The following is a 23,599-nucleotide window of genomic DNA, read 5'->3' as shown; positions in this document are numbered from 1 at the left end:
CTATTCTGAAAACATGAAGTGAAGGTTAATGATATTCATGGAAGCATACATGTAGCAAAATACAAAAGGCAATGCAATTTGCATTCAATCTGTCAAATACATTATGCAATTGACAATTCATTATCCAATTTAATAATGTAATTTGAAAATACGTTATTCAAAGTCTATTTTAATATGCAAAGTGACAATGAATCCTCAATGAAATTTGAAAAGCTATAACAATAAAATAGAATTAACATTTGTCACATTTCTTGAGTGCATTTATTCAAATGGCAAAGCTTTAGCACCATGCTCCTTGTGCTGCAAAATTCAAATTACATTTCAATCCGCAAAGCGTATGGCAAAAGATTTTGCAAAGCGTATAAGCGAATCGCGTCTGGGCGAGATATACGTCACTTCCTTGTAAATTCCTTGTTTATGTTCTATGTGTCAGCAATGTAGGAGATTGTTGCTGTGATGATGTGGAGAACAATCGTGTTGAAGACACAGATGCAACTGATAGAGGTGCGTGCTCTGGAGATTAGAATAAACGACAGGAGTATACTACTCCGACTCCGTAATCCTACTCCGTAACTACGGAAGACCCCTCGAGGGTGGGCAATTCGCCGCCCGATCGATCTTATATGATAACTACTAACCATGTCAATAGTAGGGCTGGCCCGAATACCATTTTTCAGGCTTCGAATACTCGTTGGTTTTTCCGAGCGAATATTCGAATACTCGTTCCAGAAAAAAAACACCATCAAAAACAACATTAATAATCCCTATATACTCCCTGGAACCGATTTTGACAGTATCTGCATATTTTGTTGAAGATTTAATAGCTTTTGAAACGTTAATTAGTAGGGCCTAAAGTAGGTTGAAGTTCCTGAGTTTTTTCCCCGTGAAAGCGAACAGCTGTTGCTCCGTTCCAAATCAGCTGTTCTCTGCCATCTCAGCCCTTACGGGAGCTTTTCAATTCATCCTGGAACGTGCATCTTTTCAGGCAATTTGTACAATAAATACATAACAAATACCGAATATTGATTGTCTTATGTGTCCATATTATATCCATTATATTGACCGGGTATTCCCAAGACGCTCACGCTCTGCAGCAAGCCAGTCACAGTTGATTGGCGCGGCGCTGTACAGCGAACGTAAACAAACAGCTAAGCTAAGGTTTTAAGTATTACTTTTCCTCCAGAGATCCCGCTAATGTTGTGTTATAAAGTAAAGGGAAACAAAATATCTATTCTTCCTCCACCTCTCTCGCTTCTCTGCTTGGTGTCGCTGACGCTTATAGTTTGCCTCCCTCGCTCTGGTAACGTCACGTACGTGGAAAAAAAAAAAAAAAACGAAGCTCCGATTACTGATTTAAGCTTCGAATACTAATTTTCCGAACGAGTATTCGAATATTCGAATAATTCGGGCCAGCCCTAGTCAATAGTGTTGTAAATAAACTTCAAAAGCTTTTCAAATCTTATAGATTTTTCTATTGGTCCTTAATGTGCAAAGTAAACAAGGTGCAAAGTAAATAAGGTGCAAAGTGATTCCGTAATTGAATTTGTTGGAGGACCAATCACAGCCCTTGCCGTCTTCATCCGTCTCTGTTGCGTCGACGGATAGTAAAATGTTTTTGGATGCGCACGTAAACTACGGAGAGGGTCACCGACAGGCTCTCCGTCGACGGAGGGGGCTCTCTGTGTCTACGTACAGCACTTTAAGGAGGAGTATAAACCGGCCTATACTGGTTGGGCTGACGAGGAAGTGACGTAGTTGCCGCCCAGACGTGATTTACTGACACACTTTGCAAAATCGTTTAGCGGATTGAAATGTCATTTGAATTTTGCAACAGAAAGAGCGTGGCGAAGTGCATTCAAATTACGGGGGTGCTATAGCTTTTTCCATTTAAATAAAGGTACCCAAAATATCAAAATGTTACTCTATTTTTAATGTTTTAAACTTTTTCAAATTTAATTAAGGATGTCATTGTCACTTTGCATATTAAAATTCATTTTGATTAACGAATTTTCAAATTAATTATTAAATTGCATAATGAATTCTCCATTGCATAATGCAATGACTTATTGAATTGCAAATTGCCAATTGCATTGCCATTTGGATTTTGCTACATATATGCTTCCATAGATATTGACTACAGTACACAAATGTACTTATTGTAAGTCGTTTTGGATAAAAGCATCTGCTAAATGCCCTAAATATATATGAAATAGTGCAAGAAATGCACTATTAGACTTCAGTTAAGCTGAACGTGTCTTATGCGTCTACGTGTCTGTTATATCGAACCAGCGATATCACAGAGTATGATGGATCATTGATCTCAATTACGATAACAAACTAAAACTAAATATAGGGTATTTTTCGCCAGAAAACCCATTGTAAAAAGCATCATCCTCTAAAGGGGGTTTGCTGCCCATGGGTTTGATACCTTGTGAGCCATCGAGTCCTTCTCCTGGGTGGCTCTGAGCAGCCGGCCAGAGGCCTCCTGGCCCGCTGCTCCTCTCAGCTCCTCCACCGTCTTCTGCAGGCTCTGGTTGTCCTTCTCAAGCTTCAGCAGCCGGCTGGAGGTCTGCTCGTTCACCTCCTCGCCCAGAGACTTCTGAGGAGCTGGAGTGCCAAACAGGAAGTCATTTGACATTACATATCCTTAAACAATGCAAATGTTAACAAACTACACTAAAACAACATGATCATTGTTAAAATTACTACAAATATTGTATCAGGAGAAAATAGAAAAAATGAGAAAGAAAATAAATGGTAAGAGGTGCAGTAAGAGAGTATAATTGACTGTCATCTTTCGTAACACACCCAGACACAGAAATGTTGCATTATTTTCACGTCTAATTAGTGAATAATCCCATTATGAACTTGAAATGAAATGAAAATAATGGACTTAATCAGGGTGTGTACTTCTACTCCAGATAAAATATACGAAACGATTTAAAACGAGGAACAAAAGGCAAATTTCCTAGGTCCGTTGTACTTCGGGAGTGGAGACCTGATTATTCCATCAGGTCTAGATCATCGAACATGTGTGTGGGCCTCACCCTCCATGGGGTCTGGGGTCTTTGACAGCTGCTCCAGCTCCCAGCCCAGGTGCAGGGACTCATCCATGCTCTGCTTCTGGGCCATCTCCAGAACCAGGTTCTCTTCCAGCAGCTCCTCCACCCGCTTACGGTCCATGTCCCGCTCCTGCTCACACACACACACACACACACACACACACACACACACACACACACACACACACACACACACACACACACACACACACACACACACACACACACACACACACACACACACACACTTTATGTGGAATGACCAATACTACAACACCATAGCATCCAAATATTAATAAAGAGCCTATTATGTCCAAAACAACATAAACACTTTGTATCCACAACCACGTAAATCAGTAGAGATAAATGTATAGTTCAAGTTATATCATGGGTAGAGATGACAGCGCTTTCTCCATACATGCAGACTGCCTATGATTGCTGACACAGAGCAGTACTTGGCTATTTGCTTAGAGTTCTTCTTATTGAATCCAGCAATTTGCAATCCTCTAACACAGAGTCTATGAACATGTCCAAGGCTACCATAAATGAGTCCAACTAGCTTTGTGCTATAGCCACCTATTGTTAAAGCATGTATTAATGGCTGGTATTTTAACATCTTTTCAGAGAAACACAGGTCCATATACAGGTCAAAGCAACAGACCACTTCCAGAATCTCAATCGTTTTTAAAAGATCATCGACAACAGCAATGTCAGGTGTATTTGGAGAATCTCTAATAACATTTTTTAGGGAATTATCATTTAAATGTCTGAACCAGTTAAGTTGTATTCTTTTGTTTGTATGTATTGTGCTTAGTCCATGTACGCAGTTCATTCGCTGTGATGTTGACAATGCGATCGTGACACACACACACACACACAAGTCTCCATTGATGAGTCATGTTGGATCTCATCCTATCGTCTTCAAATAAACACTAGTTAAAGGGATTATAGGATTTAAGAGCTATCATTTGAGAGTAATTTGCTTCAGCTATTAGTGAGTGAAATGCTCTGTGAGAATATCTGCTTCTAGTTGACTGTTCCCGCCTCTGTAGGAGGAGACCAATCAGAATATCTCTTCCCAGATTGGCAGCTTTAAACTCCATTATAGGATCATTGTCATCTTTTTTTTTAGCGCAATAGGTTTAGAAATACTTCTTGTAAGTTGGTAAAAACATCTGGTAACACCTTATTTGAAGGTGTCTACATAAGAGTGTATGGAAGTAAATCTCTCATCGGATTTTGAAAATAAAAAGCCATTGAATTTTAAACACTGAATATTATTTATGCATTGAAATAACATATCTGGATTTTTGGCCTCTGAATTTAACTCTTTCAATTTTCAACAAATCATTTCTCACCTTTATTTTTCAGTGTTAAAAAATCCAAAATCAAATATTCAATGTTGAAAAATTCAACTTAAATATTTTAAACCTCCCCAAATTCAACATTCCAAAGTCACCTGCAAAATTGAATGTATGAAATGCAGCGTTCACATCCGGGGAGCCAAAGAAGAACAATCGATCCTTGAAGCTAGATCACGGTCAAGCAAGGAGAGCGAGAATAAGAGGGTATTTTTTTCGCTGGGTCTTCTTTTCTTGATACAAACAGTATTTTAAACAGTAGCCTATAATAGGAAATGCTCAAAGGTGTATCAACGACATTTAACACTGACTGTAGCTTTTTATGGGTAGAGAAGCAACAATGGTGGACCTTACTAAACGCCCTACCCATTGTATCAGTCTGTAAAATTCAAATCAAATCAAATGTATTTATTAAAGGGATACCTCACGGTGGAGATTTGAAGGTTAATGAAGTATATAATCATATGCATTATAAATGTGCAAAAAAAAATTGAAGCCTGCCTAGCCTGAGAAAAGGCACAAAGTGTCTCTATGGCTCAAAAGTAGGAAATCCTCCAACTACCACAGTGCATTGCGCTCGCTGCACCGCCTGCGTTTGGAGGAGGAAGGACCCGTGGTCCCAGCGCGAGTGTTGCGCCTCGTGCCCACTGCACCTTCAGTCAAAGGACGTCGGAAGGCGTGGCTGACGGATGGGGAAGCTTTCCAGGGTCGTCAGAGCCTGAGTAGTGTCACAGTGCTTAAATTTGCATAGGCGATCTGATTGGATGACGGAAAAAGTTTCAACTTTTTGACGGTCCAACGGAGCGCACGGATCCACAATGCATTGCGCGTCCTTCCCCTTTCAAAGTCAATGGGGATCAGTCAACGGACGGACACAGTGGGCACGAGGCGTTGCCCACTGTAGACATTTCCCCGTGATACGTTGACTAGTTTAGACTTCTACCCTTGTTTTTTCAAACGCATCATTTGTATACAGTGTTGTATAGTAGCGAAGTAGAAATACTTTGTTACTGTACTTAAGTAGTTTTTTTGGATATTTGTACTTTACTTTACTACTTATATTTCTCTGTACTTTTACTTTTACTTCGCTACATTTTGCGAAGAAAACGGATACTTTTACTCCGCTACATTTCCCTTGAAACCTTCGTTACTCGTTACAAAATCAACTCATCTTTAGAAAAAAAAAAAAAGAATCATGAGAGATATGAGAATAACGTCGGGGACTGTGGTAGAACACAGACTGCGAGCCTGTTTGGCGAATCAGCTGTCCCAGCGCACGTTCGCAAAGCCCCCTTGCTTAGTTACTGTTGCTACGTCGATCAAAACTCCTACGACTGTCAACACACAAATGCATGGCTAGGACGAGGGCAAGGGCTATCAAAATTCTACTATTTGTATCAGGCTGGTTTGTACACGCAGTATTACAACACTATCTTATACACTTCAATACGCTGTATATGTGCGTATTGGCGCGAAGTAGAATAAACGGAATAATCACCTCAAGGCAGGGCAATAAACAGTTTGATATGCCCGGCTCGCGGAAGGTTACCGTAAGGTTACCAATTTGGGATATGCCCGGCTCGTAACGGTAAGCCGTCCACGAGCCGGGCATATCAAACTGTTTATTGCCCGGCCTCTCGGTGATTATTCCTTACTTATTCTCAAAATTCTGACCCTTTGCTTTTTTATTAACAGCAGTTACTTGTACTTTTACTTTCAGTACTTAAGTACATTTAATATCAGAAAAGTACTTTTGATACTTAAGTACAGTAAAGATCAGATACTTTAATACTTTTACTTAAGTACTATTCTAAAAGGTAACTTTTACTTTTACTTAAGTAATTTTCCAGTAAGGTATCTGTACTTTTACTTTAGTATGGCTTTTGAGTACTTTATACACCACTGTTTGTATATTACTGTACAGCATAAAAACATTTGCTAATTACAGTAGCTCAGCATATCAAGTATTTGTACTCAACCTTTTCTCCCCAGTTGAAATAAGTGTTTGTCTTATACAGTAGGCCTACTTTAGTATAACAGCACTTGGGTTAGTAAACAAATCACAACAACCAACATGAATTTGAAGTTTTATTCATGAAGAAATATTAACTATTTACAAAAGTATAACGTGTAGTGTGCATTTGCTAGAGTCAAAATAGTCACAGCTCATGTTGAGCATCTACTGTGTCCTGGTAGCCAGAGTACTGCCCATCTTGTGTTGGGTAATTACCTCTGATAATTACCTCTATGAAATCAAATATATATTTGATTTTATATATATTTTTTAACGTTAAAAAATTGTATAAAATCAAAAGGTGGGTTTTTGGAAAAAATAAGCTTTGTGTTATGTGTGGGGCAGTTAGATGGGTTCCTCACACTTGTTTTGATATGGGTAGGTCAAAAGGTCAAGCCGCATAATAGATTTATAGCCTTTTTTAACATTAAAAAAAATTGTATAAAATCAAAAGGTGGGTTTTTGGAAAAAATAAGCTTTGTGTTATGTGTGGGGCAGTTAGCTGAGTTCACCAGATGTGTTTTGATATGGGTAGGTCAAAAGGTCAAGCCGCATAATAGATTTATAGCCTTTTTTAACATTAAAAAAATAGTAAAAAATCAAAAGGTGGTTTTTTGGAAAAATAAGCTTTGTGTTATGTGTGGGGCAGTTAGATGGGTTCATCACACGTGTTTTGATATGGGTAGGTCAAAAGGTCAAGCCGCATAATAGATTTATAGCTTTTTCTGAGTAAAAAATATATATAAAATCAATGGGTAGGTATTTTGAGAAAATAAGCTTTGTGTTATGTGTGGGGCAGTTAGATGGGTTCACCAGATGTGTTTTGATATGGGTAGGTCAAAAGGTCAAGCCGCATAATAGATTTATAGCTTTTTCTGAGAGTAAAAAAAAATATATAAAATCAAAGGGTAGGTTTTTGAGAAAATAAGCTTTGTGTTATGTGTGGGGCAGTTAGATGGGTTCACCAGATGTGTTTTGATATGGGTAGGTCAAAAGGTCAAGCCGCATAATAGATTTATAGCCTTTTTTAACATTAAAAAAATAGTATAAAATCAAAAGGTGGGTTTTTGGAAAAAATAAGTTTTGTGTTATGTGTGGGGCAGTTAGATGGGTTCATTATACTTGTTTTTGATATGGGTAGGTCAAAAGGTCAAGCCGCATAATAGATTTATAGCCTTTTTAACATTAAAAAAATAGTGTAAAATCAAAGGTGGGTTTTTGGAAAAAATAAGCTTTGTGTTATGTGTGGGAGCGTTAGCTGATTACAGCAGATGTGTTTTGATATGGGTAGGTCAAAAGGTCAAGCCGCATAATAGATTTATAGCCTTTTTTAACATTAAAAAATTGTATAAAATCAAAGGGTGGGTTTTTGGAAAAAATAAGCTTTGTGTTATGTGTGGGGCAGTTAGCTGAGTTCACCAGATGTGTTTTGATATAGGTAGGTCAAAAGGTCAAGCCGCATAATAGATTTATAGCCTTTTTTAACATTAAAAAAATTGTATAAAATCAAAAGGGGGGTTTTTGGAAAAAATAAGCTTTGTGTTATGTGTGGGGCAGTTAGCTGAGTTCACCAGATGTGTTTTGATATGGGTAGGTCAAAAGGTCAAGCCGCATAATAGATTTATAGCCTTTTTTAACATTAAAAAAATAGTATAAAATCAAAAGGTGGGTTTTTGGAAAAAATAAGCTTTGTGTTATGTGTGGGGCAGTTAGATGGGTTCATCACACGTGTTTTGATATGGGTAGGTCAAAAGGTCAAGCCGCATAATAGATTTATAGCCTTTTTTAACATTACATTTTTTTATAAAATCAAATGGTGTTTTTTTTTTAAAGAAATAAGCTTTGTTTTACATAGGTAGGCCTTGTATTAACACATCTAAGTTGGTTTGACACAAATTCGTCCATCGAAGCCAGTGCTGAATAGATTTTTCGAATGTGTCGAATATCCAACGTCCAATATAAAACTAACTTTACCACGGCCCAACAGGTAAGCTAGTTTCAATCGCTTTTTTTCACTTTTTCTCTCCTCCAACAGGTAAGCTAGTTTCAATCGCTATTCTTTCTCTTTTTATCTTTGCTAGCGTTTTCTCTTCTTGGCTGCTGTGTGCATAATGTTGTTGTAACAGACAGTGCAACACTGAGCTGGTTAGTGTTTACAAACAAAGGTCCACGTGAGAGGGGACCGTTGATTTTCAAGTTAGCCGTCATATTTCAGTGGTGTTGTGTCAATGCTTTATTATTTTGTGTGGTGTGGGCTGCCTGGGCATACCGTGTTAAGTTGAGTGCAACGTTTTAATGACAATGTCGCTCACCAGACTCCCCACAAATGACAGTGCGCATTTACCATGCAATCTCGCGGCTATACCGCGACACGGTATTACATGAAGAAATGTACGGTTGACATTCTTGGCCATTTCATATCGCGATATACCGTTTTCATCCCTAGTGTGGTACTGCACCCAAAGGTGGCGCTATTGTAAAAAATCATGAATTAGGCTTATTTCTCCTCACCAGATTGACTTGGACTCAAAATTCTTTAAGAATATTAATCTCTAGAATCAGACGAATTTATAAAACCCTGTTTATAATGTATACTTTTCCCACAATTTCATATTAAAGCTAAACATGATAAAAAAGATTCACAGGCTACAAAAATAATCAAAAATACACCAAAATCGCCACATAAAATCTTTGTTTGGGTTTTCTAAACCCTAAAATCTTCAACCCATTTTGCCTATATGACCATTTTTTTATTGTATAACTACAAAACAGCTATCATTAGGTGGACACCATTAAAAGTGCAAATTTTCTGATCTGTACTCTTTTAAGAAAGCCCTTAATTATCTTGGGAATTGTGTGCTTGGAGTTTTCTTGATATTGTGTGCTTATCAATAGACATTTTCACTATGTGAATGAGGCTTCATGCAGTCCAGGAATGTCAGTGGCTCAATGGGATAATGCCTTGTACTGGTGATCCTTAGATTGAGTGTTCGAATCCTGAGTGCATTATGAACAAGCTGAACATGACATTCTGTCATTGCCACTCATTTAAGAAACATAACATCGAACAGCATCTGAAATTCATTAGGCAATCAACATTCCAGCTCATTCGTTTGCAGGAATCTGACCGCCAAGACACAGTATGGCATTAAGGGGAACTTCTTCGTTAACCATTTATCCTTCATAATGAATTTTGTCATATTAATATTTCTTCCGTTAGTGTTCTTGACAACAAATGTTTAATTTCCCCAGAATTTCAAAGATCTTTCAGGTATTTGCTTTTAAGAAAGCGCTTAATTCATTTGAGAAATATTTTCTTTGAGTTTTCTGGATGTTGTGTGCTTATCAATAGACATTTTGACCATGTGAATGAGGCTACAATTCAGGTTTGTCAGTGGCTCAATGGGATAATGCCTTGTACTGGTGGTCCTTAGTTTGAGAGTTCGAATCCCGATTAGACAATTAGGCTAAACATGACATTCGGCCATTGCTTTGCAGCCCAGTCACCTGAAAGCCGAGGCACATTTTCCTCTGACCCCATTAATCACCGCTTGCGGTTATATTTATTATTATAATTAGATGTGCAAGGTTACAGACCAATTCGTTGGTAATATGGTAATGCATTTATGGTAATAAATAAATGGTAATAAATTGGTCAATTCCACCAAATGTTGTGTGACGTACAAGGCGTCACATTAAACTAAGGGAAACAGAGATTTTGATCTACCTTTCTTTCCTGGTCCTTGTGTGTAAGGTAACTTTTAAGTTGACTAGTTGGACTAGGTCCATCTTTCATTTGGCCCAGGTTGTGTCAGCGATAGACTTTTTGTAAGCCTGAGAAAATATCCTTTAATCATGATGTTGGTGAATTTCAGGAGGGGTGTATGAAACCAGGGTGAAATACGACTCACCAGGGTGAGTCGTTGTTTTACTGAAACTTCACCATATATACTGATTATCATGAAGCCAGTATATGTACCGTAATTTTCGGACTATAAGCCGCGCCTTTTTTCCCATTTTTCGATTCTGCGACTTATATAACGGTGCGGCTAATCTATCGATTTTTACAGCTAACGGCCACTCAGAAAATTTGTATTCGAAGCATAAATCAGTATTCGGAGCTTCGTTGTTTTTTTTCACGTACGTGACGTTACCAGAGCGAGGGAGGCAAACTATAAGCATCAGTGACGCCAAGCAGGGAAGCGAGAGAGGTGGAGGAAGAATAGATATCTTGTTTCCCTTTACTTTATAACACAACCTTAGCGGAATCTCGGGAGGAAAAGTAATACTTAGCGAAATGCTAACCTTAGCTTAGTTGTTTGTTTACGTTCGCTGTACAGAGCCGCGCCAATCAACTGTGACTGGCTTGCCGCAGAGCATGAGCGTCTTGGGAATACCCGGACAATATAATGGATATAATATGGACACATAAGACAATCAATATTCGGTATTTGTTATGGATTTATTGTATAAATTCCCTGAAAAGATGCACGTTCCAGGATGAATTGAAAAGCTCCCGTAAGGGCTGAGATGGCAGAGGACAGCTGATTTGGAACGGAACAACAGCTGTTCGCTTTCACAGGGAAAAACTAAGGAACTTCAACCTACTTAGGCCTGCTAATTAAGGTTCAAAAGCTATTAAATCTTCAACAAAATATGCAGATACTGTCAAAATCGGTTCCAGGGAGTATATAGGGATTATTAATGTTGTTTTTGATGGTGTTATTTTTTGGAACGAGTATTCGAATGTTTGCTCGGAAAAACCAACGAGTATTCGAAGCCTGAAAAATGGCATTTGGGCCAGCCCTAATGGTAATTAAACATTAAAACACCTGCGGCTTATAGTCCAGTGCATCTTATATAGGTACACATCATTCAATTAGCTGCTGCGGTTTATACTCCGGTACGCCTTATAGTGCTGAAAATACGGTATATGCTATGTTAGGGCTGAACAATTTGGGGAAATAATCTAATTGAGATTATTTCGGCCAATATTGCGATTGCTATTTAGTGTGCGATTTTTCTTATTAAAGTTCCTTATGTTCTGTATTATTCACTAAACAAGCAATAAATCATTCTATAGTATGACCAACACAACATTGAAGCAGTCAACGTATAAACTGCTCTCTTTCCTTTAGGCCAGGCCTATGTGTTGAGTTGAATTGATGCATGAATTGATATTATAACATCTTTATTTAACTATTGAATTGTAAAAGATAGAAAAATACGAATCTTACTGATCTCCAACCATTAACAGTAAAACATCCCCCCAAAAATTAAAAAATTCAATGTTAATGTATATACTATACCTGTACTGTCGCTTTAAGTAAAGTCTGTTTTGCGACATCTGTACAGCGCGAAGCTCAGTCTGCACTAACCTAACTGAGGTGAGGGATGTCGTTGGTTTTGTCGTCATATTTCAGCATGTAATTTGTTTTGTAGACAATGAAAATGTGTAATGTGCAACCTAAGGTGTTAGAATTAAGGCTGTGAATACATGCCGTCCCGTGTACAGTGTATTAGATCTATATGTAATATCAATGCTGTTCATATTTACATTTGTGGGAATAAAGCAAATTGCTTTAAGTATCTTATTTTATTTATTTTCATATTATTTTGTTAAATATATATTTCTATATATTAGCGGTGTGCGCCAACCTAACTGAGGAGGGGAATGCTGACCCGTGTATGGGGTACTAAATGCTCAGTGACATTTTTCTTTTGGCTCATGCAGATCTAAATAAATGTGAACAGCCAGACTCCATTGTGGTCCAGTCCTTCTTCTGCACAGCTCATACCAATTTATTTGTTACACTGTCATAATGGGGTCATGACAGACAGTCAATCCTTCATGATATCTTAATTACAAATCAAAATGCTACCACTTAACTTGAGGTCAAAGAATGTATTCATTACACTGTCATAAAGGTGTTATGACAGCCAGTCTATCCTTAATAATATCTTAATGACAACTCAAAATGGTACCGATTTACTTGAGGTCAAAGAATGTATTCATTACACTGTCATAATGGTGTCATGACAGCCATTCTATCCATCATGATATCTTAATTACAAATCAAAATGGTACCACTTTACGTGAGGTCTGATAATTTATTCATGACAGTGTCATAAAGGTGTCATGACAGCCAGTCTACCCTTCATGATATCTTAATGAACAATCAAAATGGTACCACTTTACGTGAGGTCTGATAATTTATTCATGACAGTGTCATAAAGGTGTCATGACAGCCAGTCTACCCTTCATGATATCTTAATGAACAATCAAAATGGTACCACTTTACTTGAGGTCAAATCATTTATTCATTACACTGTCATAATGGTATCATGACAACCAGTTTTGTGAAATATCCTGTCGCACATCTATCTGACCAAGTGCTAGAATTGGTCAATTTACATTATAAAGACATCCCAAACAATTGTAATGTCAACTTTTTAAGTTCTGCTAATGACACTTTGATTAATGTCAACTTGTCATGACCAAGACAACTTCTGCTAATGTCACTTTGATTAATGTCAACTTGTTATGACCAAGACAACTTCTGGTAATGTCACTTTGATTAATGTCAACTTGTCATCATCAAGAAAACCCAAACAAGGTCAACTTGTCAACAACCGAATAACACTTAATGACCAAAGTCATAAACGTTTATGACATATTCAGAACGTTTATGACAAGTTAATGACAGTGTCATGTCACTCTTATATAGACACCTTCAAATAAAGTGTTAGCAACCATCTGAATATGGAGTGGTCGCTGCCATCGGAATTAATTACATTTGGATTATACAGTCCAATACATTTTACAGTCCAATCAATAATATTATTGTGCTGTAGTGAGGACTGGAGTGTGATAAGAGTGAGGATGGGAGTGTGATAAGAGAGAGGACTGGAGTGTGATAAGAGTGAGGACTGGGGCGCAGACTGGAATGAGGACTGGAGTATGGACTGGAGTGAGGATCATACCGTCTCCAGGTCGTGGATCTTTGACTTGAGCTGCAGACTCTCCTTCTCCAGGAGGTGCAGCTTGTCTGAGCGCGAGCGGTTGCCCTCCAGCTGCTCCTCCAGCATTGTCTTGGTCTCCAGCAGAACCTGGTTGTCCTCCTTCAGCTCCTACACACACACGCGCAAGTTGATAGAGGAAAAAACACACTCACATTACTATCCACAAGACAGTACCTTATAGCAGTAGTTGTTTTGGTTATGGCAGTAAAAGTAGTGTGTTAGCAGGATGGCTACCTAGCAGTTAGGATAGATTCTATTCAGTGTTGCTGGAGGCAAGAGAGTTGTGTGTGTGTGTGTGTGTGTGTGTGTGTGTGTGTGTGTGTGTGTGTGTGTGTGTGTGTGTGTGTGTGTGTGTGCGCGCGCGCGCGCGCGCGTACCTCAACGCGGGCCTTGTAGAAGTCGATGTCGTGTAGCCGCTCCTTGTAGCGGACCACCTCACTCTCCAGCTTGTCCACTCGGACGGCTTTCTCCCGCAGCGCGTCCAGCTCGTCCCGGTACGCCCGCGCCGACCGGGCGTCTGACAGCAGCTGGTAGCTCTAAAGAAGACGTAGATAAACACAGTCAAGAACTTCAGAGACTACCACAGCTTTCATTACTTCAGCAGTTCAACAGACCTCGACTTAGATCACAATTGTACCAATTCTGCAGAATCTGTCCGTTACTGATGTTGCCCAGTATGGGACTCATATCTCAACGGAGTCGGGCTCAGGGATGCCTCGCAGTTTGTCATGTGTCAGAATTTAATCAAAACAGACTTGCAAATAGATGTGTAGTGTATTGAGTAATGATGTATCACTAAACCACCAGGACACTGCCTATTTAAAGCAGGGTCCCCTGCCCAGGTATCTCCCCCCCTATGATACCACTGAGGTGCTTTCTCTAATCCTCTGCCATTCTGCGACTCTGCAGAGCCCTCACACATCACGTCTCTCATCTACACACACGCGCGCACACACACACACACACACACACACACACACACACACACACACACACACACACACACACACACACACACACCACACACACACACACACACACACACACACACACACACGGTAAGGACCATAGAGGACATGGGGAGGGATCAAGAATGGAAGTGAAGAACAAAACAGAATGTGTCAATGTATCAATATGTCAATATGTCAGCGTGTTCTTTAAGCTCTGTAATCCCATGACGCCGATAGATTAACTTTGCTTCCCTGAGTCACATAAACACAGCAGCACAAACAACCAAACACCCCTGCACACCCTCCATTAATAAAAATGTATAATGAAAATAAACTGACAAATGTTTCATTGCTCATACACAAAAACAGCTTTGTGCGTACACACTGATGGGACACATGGGAAGCTGCTGCTAAGCTAAAGATAGCACTAATAGCCCGTAAGGAGCCAAGATACTTAGCATGCTGATTAAACCCAGTGTGTGTGTGAGTGTGTGTGTGTGTGTGTGTGTGTGTTACCTCCTGCTGAAGCCTCTTGAGCTCTGTTTCCATGTTGTCGAGCTCCTGTCTCGTGTCCATTAGCTGCTCACTCTTCTCCTCCCTGATTTCCCAGAAAGAAGAATGCAGGGTGAGTTAGGAGAAGGAGCAACATCTCATTTAGCGGTCTACTTTAAAACCAAAGGCTAAATTATGGGCCTTTTTCCTAACAGCATTTAAATCCTCTTTTGAAAGCTAAATCCACATTTCTGATTGTATGTCCTATATACAGTAGGCTAGATTGGTCATCTTAGTGCCAGCAATCAAGAATAATGACTTGTCATAGCAGGAGAGAAAGTGTTTTATTATATAAATTAATTTAAAAAAACAAAAAAAAAACAGCCATTAAGCCATTAAGATTGATTGTTTCCTAAAGAAACCATCTGTTGAACCATTAGCCAGGTTCTGCAGTTGTACTAGTCCATCTGTTGAACCATTAGCCCAGGTTCTGCAGTCAGACTAGTCAATCCATTGAAGCATTAGTCCAGGTTCTGCAATTAGACTAGTCCATCCGTTAACCCAGGTTCTGCAGTTAGACTAGTCCATCCATTGTTTGCCCTCCACCTGCCCGAAACTCAAACACACAAAAAAAAAGATAGGGTACAGTATCCAGTGTATAGCAGCAGGAGTCCTCCCCTTAGGTCCGAAGTAAACATGGATGCAAGTCAGTCAACTGTGGCTCTCTTCAGGGCCTCCAACAAGCCTCTCCCCAGCTGGAGGCTGGCCTCAGATCCCAACCGTGTTTAGGGGTGGCTGAGGAAATGTTTGTTGGTGTGACTGCCTCACAACAGACACACTACCACACCAAGGCAGTCAGAGTAATGATCCCCCTCCCTCCATGTGGACTAGAGGGGCCACTTTTTTCTATCCAGTTAAGGATCAATTCTCATATTCCAGATTCAAGATCGCTTAACGTATGCCCAAAAAAATAGATGTAGAAGAAAAATAAATCAATCCTGAGGTCTGATTTACGTCAACCCGATTTGATGTCAATATAATATTGAGAGACATATATATATAAAAGCAGGGTCCCCCGACATACTGTATATATATACATTTCTCTGGATTTATTTGTAGTGCTGAAAACCAACACGCAATGTTTATAAGGGAATGGCGTACGAGGCTGGGACAAAGCTAGGTTCAAATACAAATACTGTTCTGGACAATTGAGAGACGTCTTTGTCTCTCGTCAAAAACAAAATAACTTGTTGGCATATTTGAATTTTCAGGATTAAAAATGTAATTAACATCCTATATATATATATATATATATATAAAAAAAATTTACTTGACATGCCTATATGTATGTTACCTAATTAAGACATTTCCACAATCATTCTCAACTCGTATGATCTTAGCTTACATTACGACTTGGGTAGTGAACTTTGAATTAAAGGAGACATATTATGGTGTTTTCCCAACAAGTAAACATAGTATTTGAGTTCCAGAAAGCATGTTTTTTAAACTGTTTACTGGAAATAGCTTTTAGGAAAAAACATCTCGTCTACCGCTATTCCCCTCCGTTTCAGTCCCTTAAGAATGCGCTGTTTCTGGTGTCTGTAGCTTTAACGCAAATGAGCTGCTGCCCATTGATCAATGAGCCGTCAGACTGAACCACAGCATGGAGGAGAAGGGATTGTTGCTGTTTGCGGACTCCCGGAGCTCTATAGCTATATAATATAATATTATATATGTGGTATATGGTATATGGTATGGTATATATATAATATTATATCTAATATCACAGCTGTAATGACAGGTAGTGACCACTGGAGGTCAGTGTCATAGCCTAGGGCATTGTTCTGTGCCAAGTAGATGAAGAAGGATAGGATACACATTAATGCATTGCGTTGTTACGTTTGGCAGTTCTGGATTGCACTGAGAACTCACGTGTAGTCGTGTCCAAATATATATGCCTGTTAGTAGTTATCTACAGACATTTGAAGTTTAGCGCACCGAGCGAACTTAAGTTCGAGAGTCCAAATGAATGAGTGGAAACAGAGGTTTCGCCGCTATCGTCTAGCCACGAAGTTCAACCAAGAAGACGGCGAGATTCAAGTGAGTGCCATTATCTACGCAATGGGAAGTGAAGCTGAAAAGATATTCAGTTCGTTTGAGTTCGAGGAGGAAGAAAGGAAAGACAACTTTGAGATGGTCATGGAGAAGTTTGACGAGTACTTTGTTCCAAGACGCAATGTCATACATGAACGTGCATGCTTCTACCAACGTTGCCAGCATTCCGGAGAATCGGCGGAGATGTACATTAGGACATTGTATGAATTGGCGGAACACTGTCAGTTCGGAGCTACGAGAGATGAACATATAAGGGATCGTCTTGTAGTAGGAATTGCAGACAAAGAACTTTCGCACCAATTCCAGCTCAAAGCAGACCTGACTCTTGGGCGGGTTATTGAACAGGTGCGCCACGCAGAGGTGGTTCCGAAACAAGTTATTCTTCAAGCCAACAGACCAGAACCTCAGCTAGCCAACATTATCGCGGTGAAATGGAAAAGTGGAGAGTATGGAAAGAAAAGCCATGACAACATGAGATGAGGTAATAGCAGCCAGGTAGCCTACACAAAGGAGGAGTGTGGGAGATGTGGTAAGCCACAACATTCTGATGAAAAACGTTGCCCTGCATTAAAAACGTTGGGGTTGGCTTAGCTCAGGAGGTAGAGAAGTTGTCTTGTAACCGAATGGTTGCTAGTTCGATCCACAGCTCCTGCTAGCTGAGTGTTGATTTGTCCTTGAGCAAGACACTTAACCCTAACTGCTCCTGGCGAGCTGGCTTTCGCCTTGCATGGTTGATTCTGCCGTCGGTGTGTCAATGTGTGTATTAACCGATGTAAGTCGCTTTGGATAAAAGCGTCTGCTAAATGCCCTAATTGTAATTGTAAAAAGTAAGTGCAAGAATGGACACTGGGAACGTAAATGTCAGTCTAAAGCAGTCAGGGAAGTCACAAGTGAACAGCCTGAACAAACATATTTCCTTGGCGCTGTTGATAATAAGAATGGAGAAAATAAATGGACTGTGAGCTTAACCACAAACAATGTGGTAGTAGCCTTCAAAATCAACACAGGAGCTGACGCTACCATTATCGATCAAGGGACATTCAAAAAGATGAGTCCTAAAATACAGTTAGGGCCTCCAGACACATGCTTTGTAAGCCCAGGAGATGACCTCAAATGTGCAGAAGTGTTCCAAGGCACCACCAGACAGAGGGAAAATGTTTTCTTTCAAAGTGTATGCGATGGAGGGAACAAGCTGCTTATTGGGCCGTGAGGAAGCAGTGAAAATGGGCCTAGTTGACAGGATGGATGAGGTCAGCGGTGTGTTTGGGTCGAGTGGGCTTTTGAAAACTGAGCCAGTCAGAATAGCCCTGCATGATGATACCCAGGCGTATGCAGTGCCAACCGCCAGATGAATACCCCTGCCACTGGTACCGCTGGTGAGGCGGGAACTACAGCGCATGGAGGATGAGGACATTATTGAAAAGGTGACGCAGCCGACCGAATGGTGCGCCGCTATGGTACCGGTGCTTAAGCCGAACAAGAGACTTTGGAAGGAACAGAGATCTTCATGGACGACATCTTGGTCCATGCTGAGACCGAGGAGCTGCATGACCGACGCATAGATGAAGTGTTGAAATTCATCAAGGCGGCGGGGCTCAAGCTCAACGAAGCAAAAAGCAAATTCAAACAGCGACAGGTTAGTTTCCTGGGTCACGTGATCGACGAGGGGTCAGGGTCGACCCAAGTAAGGTGACGGGAACTGCGATTCCGAGGCATGGTGAATTATTTAGCCAATTTCATCCCAGAGCTATCAACAGTGGCCCATCCACTGTATGAGCTACTGAGGGGAGATACAGAGTGGATGTGGGGTCCTGCACAAAGTGAAGCTTTCAGAAATCGAAAGACTGCATTAGCCACAGCCCTGGTACTTACCTTCTATGATGCCAACAAGCCCACCATCGTGTCAGCAGATGCCAGCAGCTACGGGCTGGGGGGCGTCCTACTCCAGCAGCATAGAGAGCTGGAAACCCGTGGCCTACTGCTCTAGACGATTGAGCGACGCAGAGAAAAGGTACGCGCAGATCGAGAAGGAGTGCCTTGCCAGCGTTTGGGCCTGTGAACGCTTCGACAAGTACCTGTATGGACTGGACATTTTTAGACTGGTGACCGATCAAAAACCACTGGTACCCCTCATGTACAGCAAGGATATGGACTACGTCCCAATCAGGTGCCAGAGGCTGCTGATGAGACTGATGTGGTTCAACGCCACCGCAGAGCATGCACCTGGTAAGACATTAGCAGTAGCAGATGCATTGTCTAGGGGCCCAGAGCTGTGTCAGGGGGATTGGGTTTGTCATGAGGAGGTAGCAGCACACATTGAGGCTGTTATGGACCAGGTCCCAGCCACACCATACCGAATGGCAGAGCTAAGACAGCAAACTGCAAATGATAGGCAGCTCCCGACAGTCATAGGTTTCATTAGGAGTGGGTGGCCCGATTTTGCAAAGTAAGGTGCCGGAGGCAGTTAAAGACTTCTACAAAGTGAGAGGAGAGCTATCAGAGGTAGAAGGTTTAGTCACTAGAGGCCAACGCATCGTCATTCCAACTGAAATGAGCGAAGTCATACTAAAACTCTTTATGACTCAATGAGGTCATAAAAGATCCCAGGGTATGGCGACACATTAGTGCCATAATTCACTAATGTGATAAAAGATGCATTCGGGCGCATTATATTATTTCACACCCGTAGATATTAACTGCGAGCACGCAAATGATCTCTGCGCACGCAAAACAGCCTCTCGCGGGCGCAAATTACCTCAGCGCGTGCAAAACCTCTCGCGAAAGATGTTTTTACGCTCTCGCTCGAATTTAATTTTGGCACTATGGGGGAGGGAACCAAGGCAGGGCGGGCTTTCCTATGATTGGCCGTTTCTGAAGCGCGATATTTGATTCACAGCCCTCCACAGTTCTCCTCTCATTCAATTCTGAATTGTACAGTAAATGGCTGAAACGATAGTTACTTATTGTAGATTCTATGAGTATAGGCGCAGCCTTTTAAGGCTATCGCTATTGGGTTATCCCTAGGCGTGAGCCGTAGCACTGAAAAATTTGTAATCCCCGACCACCAACAGCGTGGGCCTCAGTTACGTCCGCGTGCGGCGTGCCTCAACGACGTCCGCATTTCACAGATATAGTCGGGTGCCGGCGGACGTTCTGCTCCCAATAAACAGCTTTTCTTCAGCTATTTAAAGGACAATGAGGCCGACACTTAAAAGGCTGCGCCTATACTCATAGGCTGTGTCCCAATTCATAGGACGCATCCTTCGTAGACCGCGTCCTTCGAAGGATGCGGCCTTCGTAGACCGCGAAGGACACTCCGAAGGCCGAAGAAATGGGACGGTCTAGCCTACGGATCATTTCTGGTTTACGTAACAAACCGTTACCGCCCTTTCACTTGCGTGACCACGCGCTGCTCCTGTCACCTAGCAACCCTGACAGCTGAACTGACCTGTTAGTAAACAGAAGTTAAACCGGACAGCCCGAAAAAAAGAAACCAACAAAAATTATTATTGATCATTATTTTTTTTGTATATAGTAGTTTTATAATAATTGTTGTAAATATGAATGTCACATGAATGTTTGTTGTAAATAGTTTTATTGTTGTATATGTTTTATAAGTTATATACGAATACATTAGTCAATACAAAAAAGTTAGTAAGGGTTTTAATAAATAGTTAATCAAAAAAGTTAGTTAAATAGTTAGTTAAATAAGTAATTCAATAAATATGTAAATAATAATAAACAATGTGTTAAATATAACAGAACATAAGTTATTTGTCCACCAAACGCTCCAAAATTTAGAAAAACCTATCCATTCTTTCCCTGCTTTCCTGGGCTCTTCTCTCCTCTGCCTCCCTTTGTAGCCTCATGTCCTCTTTTATTAACTGGAACATTGACATTTTACATTTACATTTAGGGCATTTAGCAGACGCTTTTATCCAAAGCGACTTACAATAAGTACATTTGTCATAAGAAGTGCATCAATATATCGCTGTCGGTACAGAAAGGGTGTTCATAGAACCAAGTGCAAGTACCACAATCGCTAGGCTAACCCATTCCCCGTGTTACAGCCATGATAGCAGCTACTGCAGTTGCTACACAGTTAAGTACTATAATACAATACAACACAGGGTACAATGGTTGCCAGAAGGGGGAGGGTGGCTATGCAGTCGAGGTGGACTCTGAACAGGTGAATCTTGAGTCCTTTTCGGAAGATAGTGAGCGACTCTGGAACATGTCTTCCTCTCTGTCCCTCTTTCTGGACCTTGGCCCTCGCTGTCTTTCCTCCTCCTGATCTTGTCCTCAACCTCCTGATCCACCACTGCTGTACTTGCTGTACTTGGCCCTGGTGTGTTCTCAGGGATGGAGGCAATTAGGACAGGGGGGTTGGTGGAATGCATATGTCACAATACCTTATCCAAGGGGACAAACCAGGGCCAAGTGGCAGCAGTGGGTTTCCCAGCAGTGTGGTAAGGGGAGCTCAGGATCATGGCATCAGGGAATAGCCCAGGGGGTGTGGATAAAAACAGCTGTTTTGTAAATATCTATAGGTTGTGCACAAGGTGTGGGTATATATGTATTTGGTGATTGTTTATTTAGTGTCATGTTTATTTTGTATTCACACAATTTAATTTCTGTTCAGTTATGTAGGGTTGGTAGCCTTAGCTAAAGAATGTTCCCCCAACTAGTGGTCTGGCCCATACGGCCTTGATTGGTCCAATTCATTTCCCTATTTAAGGGCTGCCTCATTTGGTGTTTGGGGCCTGAAGGTGGTGCTGGCTTGATGGGAGGCCAGTACAAGAGAGAAAATAAAGCTTCACTTTTCTTGTCCTGAGACAATTGCCCTCGTTTTTGCCCACACTCTCTGAATCTGGTTGGCCGTATCCCAGATACGTGGGGCGACCACGCCGATCCCTCACATTTGGTGGCTGTGGTGGGATCTCTTTTTGATGCCATCTGAGAAACTGGAGAGACGAGGGGGAAGACGAGGACTCAGTGGACAGCGAGGACGAAGCCGAATCTGGCCGGTGAATGGAGCAGAGGCTGTCCCGAGGGGTTCTACTGGAGATGTAGGGGGAAGACCGCCATGGTGAGGACCAGGCATCCGGCGGAGACGCGCCTGAGGGGTCTGACCTTGCCGCGGTGCGTAGGCTCTTGGAGCGGGAGGCGTCCAAGCAGGAGCAGCGCTGGAGGAGTGTCCAAATGCAGCTGAACCAACTCAGGGAGGAAGTCGAGGCTGACCGAGGCCTTCACCTGCACCAGATCCAGCACCAGCTCCGGCATTGGCACATGCACCAGCACCTGCACCAGTAGCGCCCGTGACCTGGCCCAGGGCGGCCAGGTCACGAAGAGGATGACGACATTTGAGCAGTACCTCATGACATTTCAGAGGTTAGCAATGGCTTATCGCTGGCCAAGAGAGGATTGGGCCGTCTTTATAGTACCCTACCTCACCGGCAAAGCACGCAGCGCCTATGCGGCGATGAACATGGATCATGCCACCGACCCCCTTGGTGGCATGATCGCGGCCTTTATTACTGTGATTGGTCCAATTCATTTCCCTATTCAAGGGCTGCCTCATTTGGTGCTTCGGGCCTGAAGGTGGTGCTGGCTTGATGGGAGGCCAGTACAAGAGAGAAAATAAAGCTTCACTTTTCTTGTCCTGAGACAATTGCTCTCGTTTTGCCCACACTCTCTGAATCTGGTTGGCCGTATCCAAGATACGTGGGGCGACCACGCCGGTCCCTCACAGTGCTACATACTGGTGGTGGTCAGTGAGGTCCCCTCTTCACTGTAAAGCGTCTTTCATTGTCTACAAAAGCGCCATATAAATTAAATCCATTATTATTAAAAATAATTCATGATGGGCACCAAGGCCTGGTGAAGTGCAGGGAAAGAGCCTACCAATCAGTATGGTGGCCTGGAATAGCTGAGGAGATAACTAAAACAGTACAGTAGTGTACATTCTGTTGAGAGAACAAAAAACCTCAGAGAATGGAGCCATTAGTGCCCAGTAAGCTCCTATCCAGGCCATGGCAGAAAATTGCTATAGATCTGTGCGAGTACAAGAAGCACAACTACTTAGTGTCAGATTATTACTTCGGATATCTAGAAATGTTGAATCTGCCTACAACTACTACCCACCAGGTTGTAGCCAAGCTGAAAGCCACATTTGCACGTTTTGGTATCCCCGAAGTGACAGTGAGTGATAATGGGCCCCAGCTAGCTTCAGCAGAGATGAGGGAGTTTAGTAAGGACTATGATTTTGTACATATCACATCCAGCCCTCATTACCCCCAGAGGAACGGGCAGGCAGAAAGGGCATTTCAGATAGCTAAATATATACTGAGACAGAAAGACCCCCTCCTGGCCCTAATGACATACAGAGCCACACCCACCTCGTCGACAGGAATCAGTCCAGCAGATCTGTTCATGGGCAGGAAAATTAGGACCACCTTACCCATCTTGCAAGACAATCTGAAACCTAACTGGCCCAACGAGGATGGGATCAGGCAGGCTGACGCCGCAGCCAAGCAGCGGCAGGCCTATTTCTATAACCGCAGAAATGGAGTCAAGATCCTA

At 41.6% G+C, this 23,599-nt stretch overlaps 1 protein-coding gene across 13 annotated transcripts in view; it reads right to left on the bottom strand.

Annotated features, from left to right (window-relative positions):
• ccdc88ab (coiled-coil domain containing 88Ab) overlaps positions 1 to 23,599 on the bottom strand; it is a 141,294-nt gene that overhangs the window by 39,310 nt on the left and 78,385 nt on the right. For all 13 annotated transcript variants that reach the window (XR_003979652.1, XM_030379137.1, XM_030379142.1 and 10 more), the window contains exons 9-13: positions 14,927 to 15,008; positions 13,838 to 13,996; positions 13,422 to 13,568; positions 3,048 to 3,192; positions 2,429 to 2,607 (exon numbers count right to left, since the gene is read on the bottom strand). Coding sequence is in view for 12 of the 13 variants with exons in the window: in XM_030379137.1 (XP_030234997.1) it covers positions 2,429 to 2,607; positions 3,048 to 3,192; positions 13,422 to 13,568; positions 13,838 to 13,996; positions 14,927 to 15,008 (712 nt within the window). In the remaining variant the exon portion in view is untranslated. The remainder of the gene's footprint in view (positions 1 to 2,428; positions 2,608 to 3,047; positions 3,193 to 13,421; positions 13,569 to 13,837; positions 13,997 to 14,926; positions 15,009 to 23,599) is intronic.

This window comes from Gadus morhua, chromosome 15 (genome assembly GCF_902167405.1).
Source record: "Gadus morhua chromosome 15, gadMor3.0, whole genome shotgun sequence".
Taxonomy (NCBI): Eukaryota; Metazoa; Chordata; class Actinopteri; order Gadiformes; family Gadidae; genus Gadus; species Gadus morhua.
The sequence above is the reverse complement of the archived record's forward strand: the minus strand, read 5'-3'. Positions and strand labels throughout refer to the sequence as shown.